Genomic DNA, 21,034 nt, shown 5'->3' on the forward strand with positions numbered 1-21,034 from the left:
GATTAGTAGATGAACTTTATGAAACATTGCCAACATCAACTTTGTAAAAGTTTATTCCGTAAATGCCTTTGACAGAAGCAGTCAGCAGAAATGTTTCGTTAAACACTGTAAAATTAGGATAGACGACAGGTCAAAGCAATTGCCGGCGATCATGAAACGTGATAATTGGTAACTTGTTGTTAGTAACGGGCACTGTTTTCTACATTTTAGCTCCGGCTCGATTATCACTGGCGCTAATGAGAAAATCTGAGTCTATGGTGCAATGAGACACACGTGCAATTATGAACAACGTATCGACTAAGCCCTCATACGCCAGCAAGGGTGGCTATGAAGAGTAGTTTTTCTACTACCCTAAAATAATAGTATACAGTAAGCAGATTTTATAATATTTGTTTCGTGCAATAGGCGTTTTAATAAAATATTTTAGAGTTAAAAGTTCGTATTAGGTGCTCAAGATCAAAGCACCAGGCGACTCCTTTTAGAAATCAAATCAAACACGTGTTTGCTAGGAGTGTATGCATGAAAAGATGTTAGTAGGCAATTTTTTTTTCCTGTTTTTGTGCATGATCAATCAAAAGAGCATCAACATGCTGTTAGAGAGAGAAAGAGAGAATAAGAGAATGAAAACGGGAGAGTGAAAAACATACCACGCTGGGTTTTAATTGAGAGATTGCGCGAGAGTAAAAGCAATGGAAGCGTACTGGAGTAGGACTCATCGTGCAAGTGGGGAAGTTATTAGTCCGCCCAGCCAACGTCGCCGGAACCATTTGCACAGATCGTTGTTACTTGTGCCAGTGTACGGTTGTAGTCCTCGGTTCGTCGTCCTACTTCCAAGGTTCGTGAATACGGTACAGCATATACGGGTGAAGGCTCAACACCATTTGTAATTCTTTGATATTCCGAGGAATCTCAATTGTAACATTAGTTTAGGGAGCCTTAAGTTAGACCATGTGAAGTTTGAAAGGATGTAGCTTGGATGCGCATTGTAGAACACGTCGTGTGCATGTGTGCATGTTTGTCCTGGTATTTGATGGGAGAAAGGTACACTTGGCGATTGTGTAACCAAATCGTGGCCTAAAGCTTTGTCGTAGCAGCGATTTCCCATCACTTGCTTGTCATTATCGCGCTATCGATTGCCGAAAAGGACTTTACATTTGAGTGTATGAGTGAGAAAAGGTGTGAGTGTGACTGCGAGAGCCTTTATATGAACTTTATATTACGAAACCGTCCCATGCATCGGGTAGGACTTTCGAAGCCATCCCTTGTGAGCGCATTCTGCTATTGTTAGAGTGTTTTACGAATTAGGGAAAAAAACTGTTAAAATTAGGTTGTGCAACCTGAGTCCTCGTACCGTGCAGTAGCGACGCAATGAGACGGAAGTCCAAGCTCTCGCTTGTGCAACAGTAGCTGCTCGGCGAGGATATCCGTTCTTTGCGACTTCCTCGTGCTTTTGCGCATGGTTGGAAATAGGGGAAAAATATTAATCGATCCTTGTTCGTACCCTCCCCGTTCGTCCGTACTGGGCAACGCGTGTGTGTGTGTGCGTTGTTTCCTTTCTTTTGACAGGTTCACGGGAAGAAATTACGCAAGGCAGGCAGGTGGCGCCAAAAGGCTCAGTTTCAGTCAGTTTCAGCTAGGAAATCGAACCGAACACGACCATGATGTCTTCGCTGCAGTCCGTGCTTCTCGTTAGCTTACTGCTGGTGGTTGCAGTTTTCGTCAACAAGGGTAAGTTTTTCGATTTGCTTCGATAGTTGACCCCCAGTTCCGTTTTTTCGTGGTGTTGGTACTCAAAAAACGTTAAGTTTAGCGTAGTTTCAAAAGGAACAACCGCGTAGAAAAAAACATCTCCAAAGTAAAACGATGGTCTGTTCATTGCGAGGAGGATCGAAAGCATGGCATGTGTGAGTTCTCTCGCTCCTACGGAGGTCATCCTCGACGGTATCCCTGCGTATGCCAACGACGACGATATTATCCAATTCAAGCCTTAATTGAATGTACGAAGAGAAAACGGGACCAACGATCAGCCGAGGTCCGCGATTCACACGAGGTCAGGTCGCCTTTTCGGAAGGCAGGTTCCTTGTTCCCGGGTCGGACAAGAGACCGAGCGGCCGTAAGATTCCGCGTCGGAGAACGGACCGTGAGAGGCAGCGAGCACTTGAAAGATGGAGATTGAGAGAAAATGGATCAGGCAGGCTGTGAATAAAGTAGGCAAGGGCCAATGCGTAAGGGCCAAACCTTCCCTTCGCGGGAGCCTTCGTATCCCGTTGCGGGTGCCGACGTCAGGCTAGCAAACTGGACGGATTATGTAAGCAAGGGGGCACATCGAGTTTGCACGGCGCCGATCGATATCCTGCAAACGTCAAACATATGACGTTCAGCAAACGGTATGCCTACTCGATGCAGCCTGCCTACTAGGACGAGAACGAAAAGAAAAACGAATCCCTCCATGGACAATATTACAGTAAAGGAAAAAAAGCAAACGTTTGCTTCCGTCATTGAGTTCACGATGCGTATGCTCTACTCTCGAGCCCACCCAACAGACAAGGAAAAATTATCCCCCATTTCAAGGTCACGCCTTCCGGGAGGCCCATTCATTGCCCAGAGGCAGATTTCAATTCGTTCGACTCCACGCTGAAACAACCACTGTGCAAGTTGTCGATTTGCAAGCCGCCTACTTCATCTTCTGCTGCCTCTCCAGACGTGCGACAGATGAAAAAGTTGATTAGATTAACGCCACAAAGTGGGATTGAAGAACCAATTAGAAACAGTGCCGCGAATTGGCGTGTGCCAGTTCGCATTAAGCAGTACACATTCGTTGTAAAACATGTCTGCCATTTTGAGAGTGGGAAAAAAACGGAATAGATTCTGTGTACTACCGAGTAGAATATTATGTCATCGACGCGGAAGTGTTTCATCTATGTAGAGCAAAGTAACATATATGAATAAGTATATGGGTTAATTTATGCACAAACGAAAAATTTATCACCCCTATGCATTTGAACTATAATAAGCTATTACTGCAATGCGATTATGTAACAACGGGACACTGGTTTAAAGCGTCGGAGGAAGAGAAATATTGAATACTGACACTAAATAGTTCTACTACGCCCTACATGTTTGAGCAATCACACGTCCGACTGATAAGCGACAAGCGAAAATCTCAAGTAAAGAACTGATCGGTTCAAGTGTTGTATAATGCACGAAACTTGTTAGCTGGCTCGATCGTCATCGCGTTGGGCTGGAGAAATATTTACTCTGCGCTAGCGTTTGCCTACCGCACGTGTTCTGTTGATGACCTAATGGAGGAATCCCCTACCTGAATATTTGTGGTGTTTTCCTTCGCCTGGTGAATTAATGCAGCCGCCATGGCCGAGTCGGAACCGGTTGCGGCTTAGTATAGAAATATTTCCCCTAGAAGCGTATGATCGCGGATGAATACATCGAAATGAAGCAGTTTTAATCAGCTGCTGCGGTCATGTGAGGTGATTAGAGTAATCCAAAACCAAAAAAAAAGACGTAACGCGCATCGTAAACCTTGATGTTTATTGCCCTGATTGATGGAGGCTTCTGAATGCGGCTGCAGTAACGGCTAAGGGAGTAAATCTCTCCGGTGATTCTGGAAGAAGCTTCGTACGATGCCGATTGTGGATGAGCAGTGTATTCGAACAAGCGTAGTTTGTAAATATTTTGCCCTGGCGCTGATAAGAAAGGCACGCAAGAGCCTGCGACGAATCAAAATACATGTTTAAATTGTTCGATTAAAAGACAGCAGGAGGTAGAATCACTTTGCCTCATGCGAACCTTTATTGCTGGACGTAACTTTAGCAAGTTATGTAGAGCATTATCATGGTTGTTTTCTCGCCTTTTTTTCCTCACTCCCGTCGGCATCTTTGAGTAACGTTTCACGCACGTCTTTCTAGGTGATGCCATCCGTTGCTTCGAATGCAACAGCGCGGAGGACTCGACCTGCTCGCACAATAACCCCCCGGACACGATGTCGGTCGATTGTAACGACCACAAGGACGGCAACAAGTACACCTTCTGCCGGAAGATCGTCCAGATCATCGAGTTCCCGGTCAACAATCGTGAGTGTTTTTTCTTTACCTTCAAGCCTTGCCGTACATTTGCCTGGCCGATTACTTATCGTCTCTTTGTAACCCTGTCTTCTTGCAGTTCCCCCGGACAACCGAGTGATCCGTGGATGCGGCTGGGACGAGTCCTCGTACATGGTACGGAGCATGCTAGCCGATCATGCGCTCTGTTTGCAAAACCAGCGCAACTTGTGCCTCGTCTAATCATTTCGCTTCATTTTGCAGGGCAAATGCTACCAGCGCTCCGGATTCGGAGGCCGCCAGGAGGTGTGCGCTTGCTATGACGACAATTGCAACGGTGCATCCTCACTGTCCGTCACCTTCGGTGTCCTGCTGTTCGGTGCAATCGCTTTCCTGATTCGTGCTTAATTTAATCAACGGCTCCATCCGGCCCACATCCACCGATGGTAGTGGAGGTTTCGATTGTTTGTTCGCCTGATTTGCCTCCCGGTGGTTTCGAATTGCACCGGCGTTTTTGGGAAGAGGCCACCATTTCCGTCACAACTGTGTCCGGTACCAAACAGTGATGTGGACAGCGGTGTTTTTCCGTTGTCATCGGAAAACCCTTCATTTTTCTGCGTGTCCCATCTGAATTTCTATCACATTTCAACCTTGAATAAGCTGCCACTTCCGGTGGATTTCCATGGGAAAGGATGCGTTAGGCGGGAGATGTGCTCAACGGCGTATCGATCTCGTACGTGGCACTTGGCAGAATGATTTCGTTTCGAGATGCAGTGATCGAGTCGCAACCAAGGACGGCTGGATCTAATACAATTTTGATACAACTTGATGCTGGTTGGCATTTTTCTAAAGGAGATAATTAAACTTTATATTATGTTAAGATAACTTGTTAGCAGCCACCGTGCTGATTAGCATAGGAACTGTGCAGATGTGAGTGTTCAGCAGAGCAGAAGTAGATTTAAAATTGGTTGAAATTCAGCAAGCTTAACGCCGGACATAAACGTATCCGTTTCTGTTTAAACGAATCAGATAAAACACATCTCAATACAACTAAATAGACATAAAACCGGCTCTCTTGACGCATAAGAGGTCGGTGTAGATAAAAAAAAAACAACACGATTAAGTAACAAAACTCAACTAAGCTGCCAGAACCGCTTCGACACCACCAGTCACGGCTTGCGTGTAGATTTCGGCTCTTCGGTCTTGGGTGGATCGAAAGGAGGAAAAAGTTTTACTACCCTTTCATACTGTTTCCCCATATCTCCTTTCTCCCCGTCCCTCCTGACCACTCTCAAGCTCAAGAGGTTGCTGTTTGGGGTGGCGGTACAGCGTCATTTTAACTTAACATACAATCGCACGAAACGTGATGGCGTCGCCAACACGCATGAGTACTGCAGGACGAGTGGGGTAAAAGACGTTAAATAAAATAGAAGAGAAAACCTAAATGAAATCTCGATATCTAATTTTTGTAGCGCGTAGTTGTTATCTAGTTCTCTGAAGGTAAACACTCCAACACGGTACTGTTTCACGCAAATAAGCGCAGAGCGGGGCCAGGCGATGCTAAAAACACCGGCGAGTAGAGTGGATTGCAGAAAATTTAGTTGCAAAAGGTTCAAAAGCAAAGGTGAACACGATTAAGTATAGCTATACACATAAGCAGATGATTATTCGTTTATTTTGAAAATGTATTGCCGCGACAGGGTTGGTTTTGTTTCTAGTTTAACGCGTATTTCCAGCATGCGGGATTTTCACTCGAGCGGCGAACATTCGATGAAAGCAAATGCGTCGCAGCGTTTTCCGAGTGCTTCGGTATAGATTTTGCAAAAGTTATAAGTCTACACAACATAATAAAATTTATCAATTGATTCTTCGGCATTGGGTTACCAGTTACGATGTATTTTCTTTATTTCGGTCCTTGTGATGTTTTCTGTTTGATTTACTTACCCATCGATATTTTACTCAGAGAATTCGTTCCATACGTTTAACAGTTATACCGAAGCGAATATCCCCTTACGATTTAGGCGTGCCCCATATAATAGATTAGCTATTTGATATAACACAATCTAACAACCCGATAGAGAGCGTATAGCTTAATACCCTTCGTTTGCCATATATTTTTACCTACAAATAAATAAACGAAACTAAGCGACGAGTTCACCAATGTTTCCAAATACTGCCGGCTGGTAGCGACCAAAAGCACCAAACGTTTAAAAACGAATTAAGCTCTAGCATAACAGCCAACATGCGTTGTATTCAAATGAGCGGGCGTTCGCAATAGATATGAATTGTGATACCGAATTTTGTTACTCGACATCGCAATGCCCCAGAATCACAGAGACACAATAAAAATTGCAGCTACTCCCGAAGGCCGTAGAAGAAGTGTGTGGTGTTTCAGTGCCAGCCGTTGTTCGGTGATAGTTGAGTCGGCTTTGTTTCATGATGACCAATTTCAACCACTCGCAGCGGAAGCATGTGTTCTCGGTGACGCTATGTTAGTTTCACTTGAAGCGAAGGTGCATTAGGCCTGCCCGAAAATGTGTGCACGTAGGTCAGTAACGTCTTTGGCTCAGTGCCACGGGATTGACCCAGCAGCGGACCGGAAACGGGCAATGAATTGGAATCACAATCATTGCCATGGCGGTCTCATATGTCGATGACCTTCGTGGTGGTTAGTAGGAGAAAACTGTGCATGATTCAATGTGAGTCATTTTCGGGGATACGATAAGGTAAGATATCGTGCATACTCAACATGCGGGTTGCAATGAATTGGTAATGAATAGCTGGTTATTGAGCCGGGCATAAAAGATAATAATATCTTTCTATATACTCAGTTTTCGTTTGGAATATACAGTTTGCAGTATGTTTTTCGAAATCTGATGAAGGAATTCCATGTTTCCATGCTAGCTCATGTAACGGTTTTCAACTTTGGTAATTTAGACAATCGTCCTAATAAACAATACCAGCATTTAAGAGAACTTTTTTAATTTAAATTGATGCTTCAATAGATCCCTGAGCACAGTTATCACACTTAAAGCACATAGTGCATGTAAATATGTTCTATAACTCCGGTTAATTTAGATTTTCTTTTCAAAATGAGCTCCGTTGTTTGAATTCTCGTGCTATAGTCTGGTTCACTGAGCACGTAGACCGTTAAGCATCAATTCAAATAATGCGCGTTTATTTTCCTGCGACAATGTGTATCGCTTAAATAATACATTTTTATTGATTCGTTGATATTGTTTTTATATAAGGATTAAATTTTGTATAATTATGAACAAAATTGCAAATTTTTTATTATTGGTTTATTCACGAGATCCGTTGATAATTGACCCTGTTGACTAATTAATAAATCTTAACCGTAATCCCCACGATCGTTTTGCTTATTTGTACATTGATTGCTCGTAAATGACATACATAGGTAGCAGAAATAATATAGCAAGCAGTGCCTGTTAAATGAACACTGCTGCGTATCGAAATAAATAACGATAGAAGGAATCGACGCTTGGGGCACTGGGATAGTGAAAGTCGTGTTGCGACGGTGCGTGTTATTCCGATAATTACTCATAAGATAATGATAACGACATCGATGACGCCATGATTAGCACCTTTTATATGGGAAGAGCGTTCAACGAAAGCAAACTTTGAGCGTTTCACGGAAAAGTTTTCTTATAAGTAACGTTCTACGGAGACAAAGTGTTCTAAGCACTTTGAACATTAAAAGCATAATCGTATCACGTGCAAACAAAATCACGTGTTGCTCCAATTTACCTTGAAATATGTTTAATTCAGCCATCGGTAAAAAAAAACATGCCCATCAACTCTCTGCTGATGAAGATGATCAAAACATGATCGGCGTGAATTGATCCGATCGTACTAGGATTAACCCCTCCACGATATCGAGCCGTTGGTGTGAAGATCAAGCAGTGCGGAACTGAGAGCAATCGTGCGTCTGCTTAAGACTCCCGATCAATCCGCAGCGATCAGTTCGATGCGAGCTGCTTGAGAGTGCAAGTCCAGGATTCCACGACAAAAATGGCAGTTACCAGTTGGTTAGGCCTCACCATTTTAGCATTGATAGTGTTTGCTGCGAGTCCTGGTAAGCCCCGCTAAACGGGTGTCATAAAGGGCCAGAGTTTCCCGTGCAGAATTGATCACTCGACCGTCTGAGCAAACCCCACCGGTGGAAATCATCGCTTGAAAGTGTTCCGTATTGCTGCCACCTGAGATCGATTGTAGGTGCTAAATTTTGTCCTCCGACAGGTGACAAATTAGTGGGTTGCATAGCATGCAAGGCCGCCTGGTGGCAAGGTCATCGTCACAAGCCCAATCGACCGGCAGGCCCACATTCCAATGGGGCAAATACGTTAAGCAAATTCTCCATCGATGTGACATACGGTTGCCCAGTTGCGGGTGTGTAATAATTAATAGATTTTCCTGCCTCGGTTCCACCGGCCAGTGACTGATGACTGGCCACGCCGTTATCGCGCTCAAACAGTAACGTGCATGTCGCTCAGTACTATGACAGGCTGTCAACATTTTCCACCCCAAACCGGGCGGATTTGTTGGCCCCGGCGAGAAGGCCCCCATCGACTGTGTGAGTGTGTGTGCGGCTGAGATTCGCTGCCCGCTGATAAGGACGACATTGCATTAACACTGTGTACACACGGCAGCTCGGTTTGTGCTCGGAGCTTGTCATTTTTCTTCCTCCTTCCGAACGGTTGCCGTTATTTTTTATCTTTTCCGTTACGTTCGCTTTTCGCCCGGTTCCGGTGCCATCGACGATATCCTTCCGGACGCCCGCGGGTGGCCGAATGGATTGCGCATCAGCGGCACCTGGCTGCCGAAGGACGATTGTTTATTCATGCCACCACGACCCCGGTCGGGTGGGTTTTCGGCGATGAAATTCATTATTGGAAAACTGTTTCGCGGGCTCGTCGTTTGACCGGGTAATGAAAATAGAGCCACTTCGTTAGCACGCAGCGAGGCCGGTTGGTTTGGGTGCGGTTCCCGGCTCGACTCTCGATCGCCATGAATAATTCAACGTTTTTCGTTCTTCCTCCCTCTTTGGGTGGAAATTGGGCGGTTTGAGCAAAGAACGCACAATCGGGGAACGCTTCAATCGAGTGTATTAGCCATCAGCACCTCACCTCGTCAAGGATCGTTTTGTTTTTCTTCGCCCACACACACACACGCAGTCGTTATGAATTTCGGTCGCACGCTGGTGGTCGTTGTTTTTCCATCAATTTTTTTTGGCGCGTTAAATCGAATCTCTTATTTTCTTTGCTTCTTTAACTTTCCCACCGTGAAGTGACGCAGTTGACATCACACCATTTGTGTGCTGTTGTTGCCTGCAAACACCTGACCTAGACTGTATCCAAATTCAACCCAGTACGATGATCCGCGCGGTCAGTTGACCGTCCAAATGTCAACCGCCAATGACCCGCGGTGGTTTCGGTTACGGTTATGGAAATTTCACAGCTCCCCAAATGGACGGTGTGATTTAGAGGGTGGGCCATTTTCACCGAACGCTCGTCCCGCTGCACGCCAATTCCACGAAACCGATGCGTGATTGAGCGACATGCTCCTTGAACTGGGAACTCGAGTGTGCCCGCGCGCTCGCGCGCGCTATTAGCATATTAGCTATACTTTATTGATGCCCGTCCAGCGGCTTCGTTTATGGCATCGGATGCGGGAATTGCGAGCACAAATAAAGCGTGACATTGGAGCTAATTGTGGGGTCGCGCCCCATCGGTTTTTGGGGGGCTTTTCACTCCCAATGCCACGCGCATGGGAGCGCACATTTCGCACGTAATGATTTGCCGAATAAAATATGACCCCTCGAGAATGGGAGCCCACGGGATCGTGCGGCTTTATGGCGAGCCCTACCAAGGGCAATTAATCTGCCACCTTTCCAAGGTTCAGCGTTACTGGCTTGAGTAATTAGTTTGCGCTTTTGGGGTGATAAATTCCGGTGCGTTTACGAAGAAGGTGCTACGTTTTGTTTTCGCTTTATAGAAATATTTTTCCTCGGTGGCGTAAACTTCGATTTGCCTTTCACGGTGTCCCTGCTGCCACGGGCAATTCACTTCTGTAATTTGCTTTTCCGTATTCCCTTCGTTCCACAGCGAGTGCCCTTCGCTGTTACACCTGCAACTCGGACGACAACTCGGAGTGTTTTTCACCGCCCATGAACTTTACCGAGGAGGAGTACCGCGATAAGGAAAGCGTACCGGGACGTTTACTGCGCGAATGCCCACTGGACGAGCAGGGCCGTGAGCCATTCTGTCGCAGCCAGTATCTTCTAGGTAGGGGTCCTTCCTTCATCACCCAGCCGCCGCAGGGTGCTGGACCGCGCTGATGGAAAACGATCATTTTCTTGTCCTTCCTTGCCTTGATCCTTCCAGTGCTCGGTGGAAACTTGCCGGATCACACCCGCGTGTGGCGGGAGTGTGGTTACGAGCGAGCCAAGCGACCCTGTTACCGTTTCGAGAACGGTGGCCACGATGAAACCGTCTGCCAGTGCTTCACCGATGGTTGCAATGGCGCAACGCAAGGCACCATCTCCCTGTTGGTGCTGATCGCTTCCGCTGGGCTGCTGACGACCCGGATGCTGGCGCGCTCGGCTTGAACCAAAGGAATGGGCTCACGAATGGGGAGAGGAAACTAAAAAGAAAACACCAAACAACCCGTCCGACGTCCCCATTCGATTAATTTACGCCTCCCAGCTCGGATTGCTGGCTGCGCGCCCGCTTGATGGAATAAATTTTCCCCCATCGGTACCAGATTGGCCCGATCGAGAGTAAATCCAATTTGACTTTTCACTTTTCGGGTATGTGGGTGGGTGGCGCCTTGATTCGCCCCTTCTACACGGATCCTTCTCGCTTGTTTTAGGGGATGGGATTTCGTTTCTTTCTCTCTCTCTCTCTCACTCTCTTGTTCTCCTTTTACTTTTAACGACGCGAAAAACTACCGGCGAACCTTGCCGGTGCCTTGCCCGGGTTCCGTACGCGGCTCATCAGCAATTCAAATCGCTTTTTCCCCACGCGCGAGTACTTTTCCCAGCTCCACTGGCCTCCGATCCTTCTCTCCGCTCCCCCACTGGAGGACCTTTCGCTAGCGATTTCGCTTTGTTTGTGCACGGTAATGGTTCAGGTTCGGGCTTCCAGGATGCGTTCCGTGTCGGTGGGTGAAATTTAATGGAGGAAATTCTCTTTCCTCCCGACCCTCCCATTCCACCCTGACCGGGTAATGTCGAATGTCCTCGCGCAAGGGCACGCGCGGTTTCATTTGGGCGTGGAAAGTCGATCCGGAGAGCCAAACACACTCACACGCACACACCATGGCTCTGCACCGATTAGCATCTTGGGTACGATTTATTTATTTTCGTGCGAGCGATTTTGGTACACCATTTTTTTGTTGCTTTCACTGGTTTGTTTGTTTGGTTTTGTTTTGTGCCGGTCCCGCCAACGGTGGGAAGATAAATGGCAACTCATGATGATTGAAATTGAGAAATGTTTGGACATTAATATTTTTCTGCTTCATTTCGGTACCGGTGCCGGTTATTGCTCGTGTGGTTGACGATCCATTTGCTTCGCCCCGGGATGAAAGCGAGATATCGCGACGTATTTTAAGCGCTAAGAAACAGCAAACAATATTGAGCTGACAGCAAACGTAAGGTGATAAGAAACAGTTGGCGCAAACGCGCTTTCAGACAGCAGCCATGTTTTTTTTTTTGCGAAAAGTCACTGGTTAATGCCTCAAAGCAGGCGTTGATTAGAGCGTTGTGTGTGGTGACGTTTTCTCGAGCGTGTGTCAATGGGCGTTGAATTAGGAGAGCCTACTGCCTACTGCCACCACCGGTAACCGGTCACGGACGGTGCCCCCCCCCACTCATTATCGCGCCTTTCATATTCGGCCCAAGGAGCTTCCTGTTTCTGGGGAGGCTACCCGGGGCGCCCACCGGTTGGGTGGAAAGATATTTCGGATGCCCAAAGTTTGCGCCGTACGTTCTGTACCACAACTTGCTAAAATTAGCGCCCTCCTATCTTGGCTTGGTGCTGCGGGGTTGCACGGTTGCAAGCGAAGGCGGAGAAACAATTTCCGGTTGTTATGCAAATTACTTCATTTTGGGGCGATCCTTTCGGTTACGGGTGTAGAACCGGGAAAGGCACACGCTCCGGTGAGGGGGAAAGGCCACTGGTTGAATTTGCTTCGTGCGCCCTGAGCTTCGTGATGAGTCGTCGTTAGTTTTTTGGTTTAAGTGCGCTGGTATTTCGGTGGAAAACTCGGTGGTAGTTAGCCCGGGGTTGAGCATTCGGTTACCGGTTGTTAGTTCATCACCCTGTGCAGGAACGCGTTGCAGCTGTAGGCGGTTTTCATGATCTGAAATCGGTGATAAGGCGTTGCATTAGCACGGAAGAGATGTTGCCGACGTAGTTGCCAAGTCGCGTGCTCTCCAAGATATATCATTTCTTGGTGGAAATATATATACACGCAGCCAGACCTTACCGCAGTGAAGGTGGCAAAGGACAGGAACCCGAAGCCCCCGATGCTGAAACCGTAGTTCCGCTGAGAGTTCCGTAGCATGAACAGGATGTCCTGCAGGTCCCGACGGTTCCACAGCTGGTACCAGCGATTCCCGTACACACCGGTGCTGAATTCCGTTGCCTTGCTTACGACCAACTCGCCACAGTAGCAGAAGAGCCATATTTTGTTCACGTTCGTTAGCAGCATGCCGTACGAGCCGTTCTTGAGCTTCAGCTGGATGTGGAACATCGACACGCAGATGTGCACGATCGAGCAGAGCACCTGCACTAGGTACACCTCCCGGTAAACCTTGGAGCACGTGGCGAGGAATCTGTGGAATAGCAATAAAGCTAAAGAGCTAAGTTCTCGCTATCGCACGGGCATTTGGGAAGCTTACTCTGACAGCCGAGTGTGCTGACCAAACACCTTCCGTATCAGTCGTCTCTGTTCGGCGGAGTCATCGGGACTGAAAGGTAAATCATATTGTGGCAGTTGGAAAGATGTTCCAAAGAGAACGTTAAACTTACCATTCTCCGATCTGTCGAAGATAAACGATCAGGATTTCCAGCTGCGACGCCGAGTAGCACACGAACAGATAGAACGGCCCGTCCAACCCGATAAACAGCAGCACAACCCAGTGCACCTGGACGAATTGGAATAGATAGTTGATCAGGTACCAAGGATGTCGACGATACTCGATGAACGGCAGCGAGTAGCCTAATGGGAGCGTTCGCTCATGCAGCTCACCCGCCACGATCGGGTAGCTGAGCAGCATTACTCCCGTCGTCAGATACGACAAGATCGTGATGTAGAGCAGCTTCCTGAGGCGAGAAATAGTTCTTAAGAGATGCGACAAAGATGGCCACCACGCGCTTCGATACCTTGCTAAACGCAGATACTTCCCACAGATGGCAGCTTCACTAGGACCCTCGAGGTGGCTGCGATCATTCAACACCGTGCGGATCAAGCTAATGATGTCCTTCCGTCGGTACACCATGCCGTTGATTTTGAGCAGTATCTCGAAGGCGGTGACGAACGCCGACACGCTCAATATCGCCGTGTCGATATCGTCACCGTAGTGGAACGCGTGCAGCAGAATGACGACGATGGAAATCTCAAAATCAAACTCGTGAAAGTAGAAAAGAGCCGTCTGGAACGGGCCCACCATGAAGTCGTCGTCGAAAATCCGCATCATCGAGATCTTGAGGAACCAGTGGAACGTGTCGTAGATTCGTTGGTAGTTGAGTTCGGCGTACGCTTGGGGTTTGCGAAGGAAATCCATCCTTTAGTAGACTGATTGTTGTTGCTGGCACAGAATCTAGACTTCAACAATCCAACGAACTGTGCTGTTTTATGAAATTGATTGGTTTATAGTTTCTATACTTTCTATACGCGCCAATCATACAATCATCCACTTGAAGTGAATTATGCAAAAAGAAGAAAATAACTCAATTGATATTTAATTTCACCTAACAGCTTACATTCCGCAAGTTCGGAGGTGCATCTTTCCATCACGCTATCGATCGAGTGCAAATATTGACCGAGAACATCCGTAAATGAGTGTTTTCCTTTGGTTGCTTTAGGCGGTCGATTTTCAGTTCTTTACATTACAAATTGATCTGCTTCGATTGTGGACTCCTCCGAACGGTGCTATTATTTCCCTATCATCAATTTAAGTTGATTGATGTACCGAAGCGTCCTTGAAGAATGGCGTTGTTTGTACGCCTCCGGCGGGCAGAATTGTCCATTTGCTGTCGATATCGCGCGTCATCAAGACGCACACTTTGAGCTGCGTTGAATTAGATTCCGATGGGTTCGCCGTACGACACTCCAGGATCCTTTCCGCGCCCTTTCAGGAATGTGTATTTATGGGAATTTACCCATATAAGCTTTACGGCTTCATTAAAACCCCGACGACGGCAAGGACGCACCGATCGTCCCGGGTTCACTATCGGCAAACTATCTGTTTTCGCGAAAGGAAATACATTTGAGCGCCCAGCCCGAACCGACCCCGAAAGGGGCCCGAGCCGACGACTTTCGTCCACATCCTAGAAACCGCTTATCCTGACGCTCTCGGCACGGGGAGTCGATGGGGCTATAAATTTTCATTGCTCGCATATTACGTCAAGCGAGCGGCCAAGAACCGTACCTTCTGCAGACGTACGGCCATGCTGCATGGGGCTCGGATAGACGGGGGTTAGGATATCCTTGTGGAAACTAATTTTCTCCATACTGGTCCGGCGTGTTACCAGCGCTCTTGAATTTCTCCACGCGCCCTACAACCACGAGATCTCATCTCAACCCAGCGCTGAAAAGCCGGGAAACCAGCAAATATTTAATCAAACATATTCTTCCTGCTCGATTTATGATGCCGGGTGGTAGAATAATTGCAAATGGCATTGAAGAGCGGGGAAAATTTTCATTTGGCAGCGATCCTGATCTTTGGAATGAGAGTGAACAGGGAAGAGTTTTCTTACTGCAGTGCAGCAAAAGCAAGGTGTGCATTATTAGCACCTGTTTTGGTGGGTGAAAGTCGGGATTTTTCCGGACCATTTTTTGCCACACAAACTCACACATCGTTTTCGGTGGCATCTGTGTTCTATCCAAGAAGGAAAAACGCATAAATTTTCTTTCACGTAGCGTTACGCTCTCAAGCTACATGTGGTATATTTTCAATTAAGTAAAATTAATTCAGCCGCTCTTGGTAGAGTGTCGTAAATTTCATTCGCACAAGGGCAGCACCGTTCGCCGGCTCGTACGGTGAACTTATCTCAACTCGTTTCCCAAAATGGCGTGAGTAACTGCTGGTGCAACGATGCATCGATGCACCGATGCACCGATGCACTCGTCCAGAAGTCCGTTGGTTTGAACTTGTTTTTGCATGTGAAGCTGCTGAAACCACCGATATCAGCATCTCTTTGGAAACTCTCGCTTTTCCTTTTGCGTCATGGAAAACTTCATTACGGTGGGAATAATTAAATGAAGCGCGATGTTACCACGAGGTACGGAATTTCGACTCCATTGTCACTGAGCAAACTAATCTCGTTTTAGGAAATTGTGCGAGTAAAAGAGAGAGAGAGCGAGAGAGAGTGAAAAACTCGTCCAGCTCAACTGGTGAGGTCAGCGGGCGTTCTTTGCACCCGATTACGCACACCTAATGCACTTTTTGAACCGTAGCCAACGCGGAATGGCCACCGTTTTAGCATGTTTTCCCGCAAACAGCGAACCGGCTATTAACACGGTGGGGAAAAATAATTTCCCGACGCGATGAATCGAAACGAATAGTTTTAGAATCGCTCCCTGTGGGTAGGGTGTGGTGCCATTTCGCTGAAAACTATCACTCAACACCGGTCCGGGAATGGAAATGGGGTAGTGCAAGTTTATTTCCCTTTGGTCCACTCCTAACTCCCCCATCTCTTTTCTCCCTCCCTCGTGTTGAGGGACGACCGTCATCTGATGCCCCCATTTATCAGCGCGTCGTCGACCATTACGCGCTAGAACGGATATCCATCTAGAAATTGCATCCCCAGCTGCATTCGCATCGCCTTTCGGGTTGCGCAGCTTTCCACCGGCTGAGTAGGCCACACACACACACACACACCCGCATCCGGCAGCCGTCCGTCCGACCGTGTTGCTTTTGCTCGTTGTGCGAAATAAATTCCCTTCACGGGCTACTGCGATGGTGGCACAACGCGACGAAAACAGAAACACACCAAAGTGTCAAACAACGAAACAAGACGCAGCACAAAGCAACAAAAAAAAAAACAACAGACGAAAAACGGACACAGCATCCCTCCCCCACGGTGACGTCGATAACGCGCGATGACATCCATGTGGCGGTGGCGGTGGCAGTGGGATGAAAATAAAAGTTTGTGGGCGCCATCGTGACGCATCAAATCTGCCATTCTCGCCAGCATGGCGCCGACGGGGCCGCAGTTCTTTCCCGCGGAGCCTTCATTTCGATTCTTGGGCTCCTCTCTCTTTCTCGTGCGCGGTGTTTTTTGGACTCTCCCACTGTGTTTGGTGGCCAGGTTTTTCCGAGGGCGCATCCGGTTCGTTCAGCCGGACGGTTTTGGTGACTTTTTGATCGGTAACGTGCGGTTCGGCGCGCAACCGAGGCGCAACGCGCGGCGCAACGGCGAACACAATTTATTTAATCTCGAATATTGAGGGGCACTCGCTTCGCTTTCATCTCGTGCTCGGGAGGGGCTTTTTTCCATTTCGAGCACGGCATGAATTCTAATTCCCGTGCTCGGGGAAAAGCAACAACGAGGCGTGTATGCGTCGAGAGCCAAGATAAGCCAACTCCTTGCTCCCCGTCCACAAAAGGGCAATGGGGAGGTGGAGATGCAACGGTCGGATGAAATTATCAAATTAAAGTAAGTTTGCTTTATAGAGCCATTTTTACGACTTGGGGCATGTTATTTCTTTTTGTCAGGCTTACGCCAAACTAGACTGTTAATTCAAAACCGTGACGAAATGGAGATGGGAAGATTTTTCCGGCATTCGATGGTCGGTCCTTGTCATCCTTTCGACTTCAGTGACACGTACTTCATCACGAAACGGATCGCCTCATGAATGATGTATAACTTTTCATCATAAAAAAAAACTACCACTCCAAGACACATATCTCTCTCGATCTCGTCACAATGGAGCAGCCACTTCCGGGGTCGTGATTCGGGATCGTGATTTCCCAGCGTCAGTGTGCTCGGAACGTATGACCTTTATCCTACTGCGATGCCCAATTTCCACCGGAAGGCGGTTTGATTCGCGTGCAGTGGGTGGAACAAAACTTGAAGTACGACTATTTTCTTTCACCATTGTCAACTGAGGGAAAATGGTGCGAGCGATTGATAGCAACAGCAACAGCAAAAAAAAAGTTTGCTGTCTCCCGGAAACCGGAAGTACCCGATCCGAGCGGAACAAACAAACAAACAACAGGCCCTGGGACTGGCTGGGATAGGGTATTCTGCAAAAAAAGAGAGTTTGAAAAAAAAAACACCCCCAAAAAAACTCAGCGGCTAGAGATCAGGATTGGGTGGTTTTTGTTGCGATTTTGATCCTGTCAAAAACGCCACCCCAAAAAGTGCGACAGGCGAGATTGGGATATTTCGGTTGTTTGCCACCAACCAGTTGATTACCATCCGGCGGGACTTTCCGCGGGTTGCCGCAGGATTCCCCGTACGAATAGCAGGCCATGCAAAAAGGGAGGATATTGCATCATTCGCGCGCTGGTGTTGCTAAAGGGTTGAATGGAAACATCCATCGGTAATCGAATCAAGTAGCCGGGGGGGATGGAATGAAAGCCTCGTGGCGATTTCGACTTTGGCGATGGCTTTTATATTTTTTATTGGTCGATTGTTTTTATTTATCTTGTTTTGGGAGGGTTTGTTTTTACGCCTCAAATGGATGCCATTTTGCCAGACGTCACATTTTGAATCTAGCGCCGGATTTTTCGCTGTCAGCAGATTTCTGCCGTCTGACTTTGAAACAAAACCACCGGCACACGTTCTCGTGGAGACAATTCGATTCGCCGGCCTCGTCTCGGCCTTTGAAATGGACAAAAAAAGAACGCCGAGTTAAAGAAGCTCCTTTCTGTGCCTTTGCTGTGGGTCGAAGAACCCACACCGCCTCTTCGGTGTCGATTCCTTAAGCCGCAGTACAAGTAAAAGGGAAAAGGGAATGAAAAATATCGCACCCTTGGCTTCCGCCAGACCACCGATCGATTTCGGGCTCGGATTTCAGATTACTTCCTTCTATCTTTGGTCACACACGATACCGGTGCGGGAGAAGAGGAGCGATAAAAAAAACACCCCGCGTGGGCTCAAGTTTTAATTGGATCGCAAGAAAGCGCTCTTGCGCTAGTAGTTCCCGGCGAAACAATTGCGGATTTGTGCTGGCTGTGGGCCCGCTTTCGTGTCGTTCGATCGATTGTTTTATGTGGCCAAAGGAACGCCGCGGATGTAAGAAGCAACAGCAACAACAACAGCAGCAGCAGTAAAAAAGAATACCACCCGCTTGGGGGTTTGCTGCAGCGCAAAGTTACATGTTTGCTGCCCGGTGGGTCCGTCGGTTAAACTACAAACTATAATTAAATCAAGTACCTAGGGAGAGAGAAAAGAAAATGGAGGATATTTTTGTGTTTGCTTCGCTCTGGAAGTTGCGCTGGAATATAAAACGGTAGGCAGAGATCTGTAGGCAGATTATAAATGAAAAAAACAATACTCAAGGCTTTGTTTGATGCTGGATAAAAGAGAAGCAATAGTTTCTGCAATGATTGTTGAGAAATTTGAAATAATAAATAACAAGAATAATATGAATATTATTCCTGCGTCTTTCAAATTGTAAGATTGCTAGAGTTAGGAATAAAATTTAAAAAAACCACAACGAGTTGCATCTAAAAAATGTAATTTATAGAATCACAAAACAACTATATAAATGGTTGACAACCCACTTCATCTAATCCATCTTTCCTATTGAAATGAAAAGTTACATAACACACAAAAAAAGTGCATAAAACTCCGACGCCCCTACGATGTAATCGGTGGCACGTGAAGCAGCCACATGAAGTAAAGAGGATGCAATTTTGATGCTTCCTTTCATATTGCCTGCAGCGCTGGGACTGCGGGGGGAATTCTCCGCTAAGCCAAGCTTTGGTGTCCTTAAAATTACGACCATGCCCGGGGGCCGGGTCTGCTGGCTTGCCCAGTTGCCCAGCCACCGGGAGCGAAAAGGAACAGGACGAAACAACCGAAGGGAGGATAATTTGGGCTCCGAAAGCGGACATCGTTCGTCTGGGGAAAAATTTGTTAACTTCGTTGGCCAACTGCCAAAACGATGTAACGAACGACGGCGCTGTAACCGACGGCGTCCCTGTCGTTGGGCGACGTTTCTCGTTGTTCGCCCGCGTTTCAAGGACCTGAAATTGTCCATGGGCCCAGCGATGGTGCAAGAACCGCGTGGAAAACGTGTCCGTTTGCCACGGTGTACCTGCGCTCGCTCAAGAGCAAATACGATAAATCCGGAGCCTGGCGTGGAGAGATGAACGCGTGTGAGTGTGTGTGGGTGGTAGGGTTTTTTATCATCTCTTTCACTGTGAGGAAAATTCACTTCCTTACGAGAATGGCTGTAGAAGAAGAAGCAGATAAGAACGCGAAAGCTAATGGGATGGCGAGATGCAGCAAGCCGTATAGGAAGCTTGCATGCCTTTTTTCTTCCTTCCTGCAACTTCTCTGCGACCCGTCAGTCGGGAATGTGGTTCCTTTACACAGCGGGAATTTTTCCGGGAAGTACAGCGCGCATTTTATCGATTCCCGTCCCACTGCGCAAAAGGAACCTTCGAAGTGAACCGTTCGCGAATTTCGCCAACCACCGATTGGCAGGCCTGATTGATGCGATGGAGAGAACTGGGAAAGCCACGGGAAGGAAAACGCCCCCACCGCATACGAACCAAACTCTTCGTTCCTCGGAATTGTTTGCTTCCAACGGGCACAGATATCCCACAGCAATGGTGACCGCGGGAATGGCCGTAGAGCGGGTGCGGGTCTGAAATTTGCATCGTACGAAAATTGAATTTTCGACATTCGACGAGGGCTCGAGCAAAAGGGTCTCAATTTGCAATTTTGGCATCGTATTTTTCGGCTTCCTTCACGCGAGAACGATGAACACCCGCTACAGCAGTGCAGGAAGTGCATTGTGCATCCGTGGGATGCCTTTTTTTTTCTCTCTCTTCCATTACTTGGTGGAAATTTTTAAAGGATCATTTACGGAACCAGTGATTGCAGGCATTCCGCGAAATGCCGCATCATTAGCGAATGATGCTTTTTTCCTTCGTTCATTTTCCACCGTCATTTAACTCCACCCACCGGTAATACATTGGATTTTCCAACCCAAACCACCGAACCCCCCCCATGTGCCGTAACGGTTATTATATGTTTCATCGCAAACGGCGCCGGTTCGGAAGCGTTTGCAAATTTTCCCCAGCTAATGGGGAAGCGCTAACGGGAAAAGGCGGGCATTTGGGGCGGTTTGCGTTATTTATCATCCGGGCGGGTATCAATTTACACCGCCCCACGGATATTTATGAGATTTACATCCCGGCTTTTGGAGGGAGCAGTGAGTGCGAAAAGAAAACCAACACCGCGAGCTGCGAGCTCGCAAACTTTGGGCACTGCTTCGTTAACGATGGCGATCGATTGCGTTTGATGTTATCCGGTCCGATCGGGTGGGATGCGTGATTATTGTGCGGCTCCGGAGTTACCGAATTTCCATTACAGCCAGGTTGGGTCGGTTGGTGATGTTCAACCACACTCCGCCGGCGAGTTTTCCGTTTGGTGCGTAATAAATTGCTGCAAGCAAATTGGTATCAATATAGAGAAAGGAAGCATCCTATTGTTTCAACGTCGTCCACAAGAAAAAGGGCTCCCTGATAATGGATTAAATTATTGTAATCT

At 47.4% G+C, this 21,034-nt stretch overlaps 3 protein-coding genes across 3 annotated transcripts; 2 read left to right on the top strand and 1 right to left on the bottom strand.

Annotated features, from left to right (window-relative positions):
- Positions 1-757: 757 nt before the first annotated feature.
- Positions 758-6,421, top strand: LOC128727088 (uncharacterized). The gene is made up of 5 exons (XM_053820957.1): positions 758-835; positions 1,567-1,728; positions 3,924-4,088; positions 4,177-4,232; positions 4,320-6,421. The coding sequence occupies exons 2-5, from the start codon at positions 1,659-1,661 to the stop codon at positions 4,461-4,463; spliced, it is 435 nt and encodes a 144-aa protein (XP_053676932.1). The 5' UTR covers positions 758-835; positions 1,567-1,658; the 3' UTR covers positions 4,464-6,421.
- A 73-nt stretch (positions 6,422-6,494) lies between these two features.
- LOC128722827 (uncharacterized) lies at positions 6,495-10,683 on the top strand. Its single transcript, XM_053816509.1, has 3 exons — positions 6,495-6,546; positions 10,181-10,360; positions 10,460-10,683. Exons 1-3 carry the CDS (start codon positions 6,495-6,497, stop codon positions 10,681-10,683), a joined length of 456 nt encoding a protein of 151 aa, XP_053672484.1.
- Positions 10,684-12,383: 1,700 nt separating this feature from the next.
- LOC128722830 (odorant receptor 45b-like) lies at positions 12,384-13,863 on the bottom strand. The gene is made up of 5 exons (XM_053816511.1): positions 13,463-13,863; positions 13,109-13,402; positions 12,979-13,047; positions 12,564-12,912; positions 12,384-12,437 (listed from the first exon to the last, which is right to left on the bottom strand). Exons 1-5 carry the CDS (start codon positions 13,861-13,863, stop codon positions 12,384-12,386), a joined length of 1,167 nt encoding a protein of 388 aa, XP_053672486.1.
- Between the last annotated feature and the right edge of the window lie 7,171 nt (positions 13,864-21,034).

The sequence above is a fragment of the Anopheles nili genome, chromosome 3, assembly GCF_943737925.1.
Source record: "Anopheles nili chromosome 3, idAnoNiliSN_F5_01, whole genome shotgun sequence".
Classification (NCBI taxonomy): Eukaryota; Metazoa; Arthropoda; class Insecta; order Diptera; family Culicidae; genus Anopheles; species Anopheles nili.

Excerpts from the sequence above, each read along its gene's own strand:
- LOC128722827 (XM_053816509.1), top strand. The coding sequence starts at position 6,495 with ATGACCAATTTCAACCACTCGCAGCGGAAGCATGTGTTCTCGGTGACG. Across the intron at positions 6,547-10,180 it reads TGTGTTCTCGGTGACGCTAT|CGAGTGCCCTTCGCTGTTAC; the intron begins GTTAGTTTCACT and ends TTCGTTCCACAG. Across the intron at positions 10,361-10,459 it reads TCGCAGCCAGTATCTTCTAG|TGCTCGGTGGAAACTTGCCG; the intron begins GTAGGGGTCCTT and ends TGATCCTTCCAG.
- LOC128722830 (XM_053816511.1), bottom strand. The coding sequence starts at position 13,863 with ATGGATTTCCTTCGCAAACCCCAAGCGTACGCCGAACTCAACTACCAA. Across the intron at positions 13,048-13,108 it reads CTTCGACAGATCGGAGAATG|TCCCGATGACTCCGCCGAAC; the intron begins GTAAGTTTAACG and ends TTTACCTTTCAG. Across the intron at positions 12,438-12,563 it reads CCTTTGCCACCTTCACTGCG|ATCATGAAAACCGCCTACAG; the intron begins GTAAGGTCTGGC and ends CACCGATTTCAG.
- LOC128727088 (XM_053820957.1), top strand. The coding sequence starts at position 1,659 with ATGATGTCTTCGCTGCAGTCCGTGCTTCTCGTTAGCTTACTGCTGGTG. Across the intron at positions 1,729-3,923 it reads TGCAGTTTTCGTCAACAAGG|GTGATGCCATCCGTTGCTTC; the intron begins GTAAGTTTTTCG and ends ACGTCTTTCTAG. Across the intron at positions 4,233-4,319 it reads GGGACGAGTCCTCGTACATG|GGCAAATGCTACCAGCGCTC; the intron begins GTACGGAGCATG and ends TTCATTTTGCAG.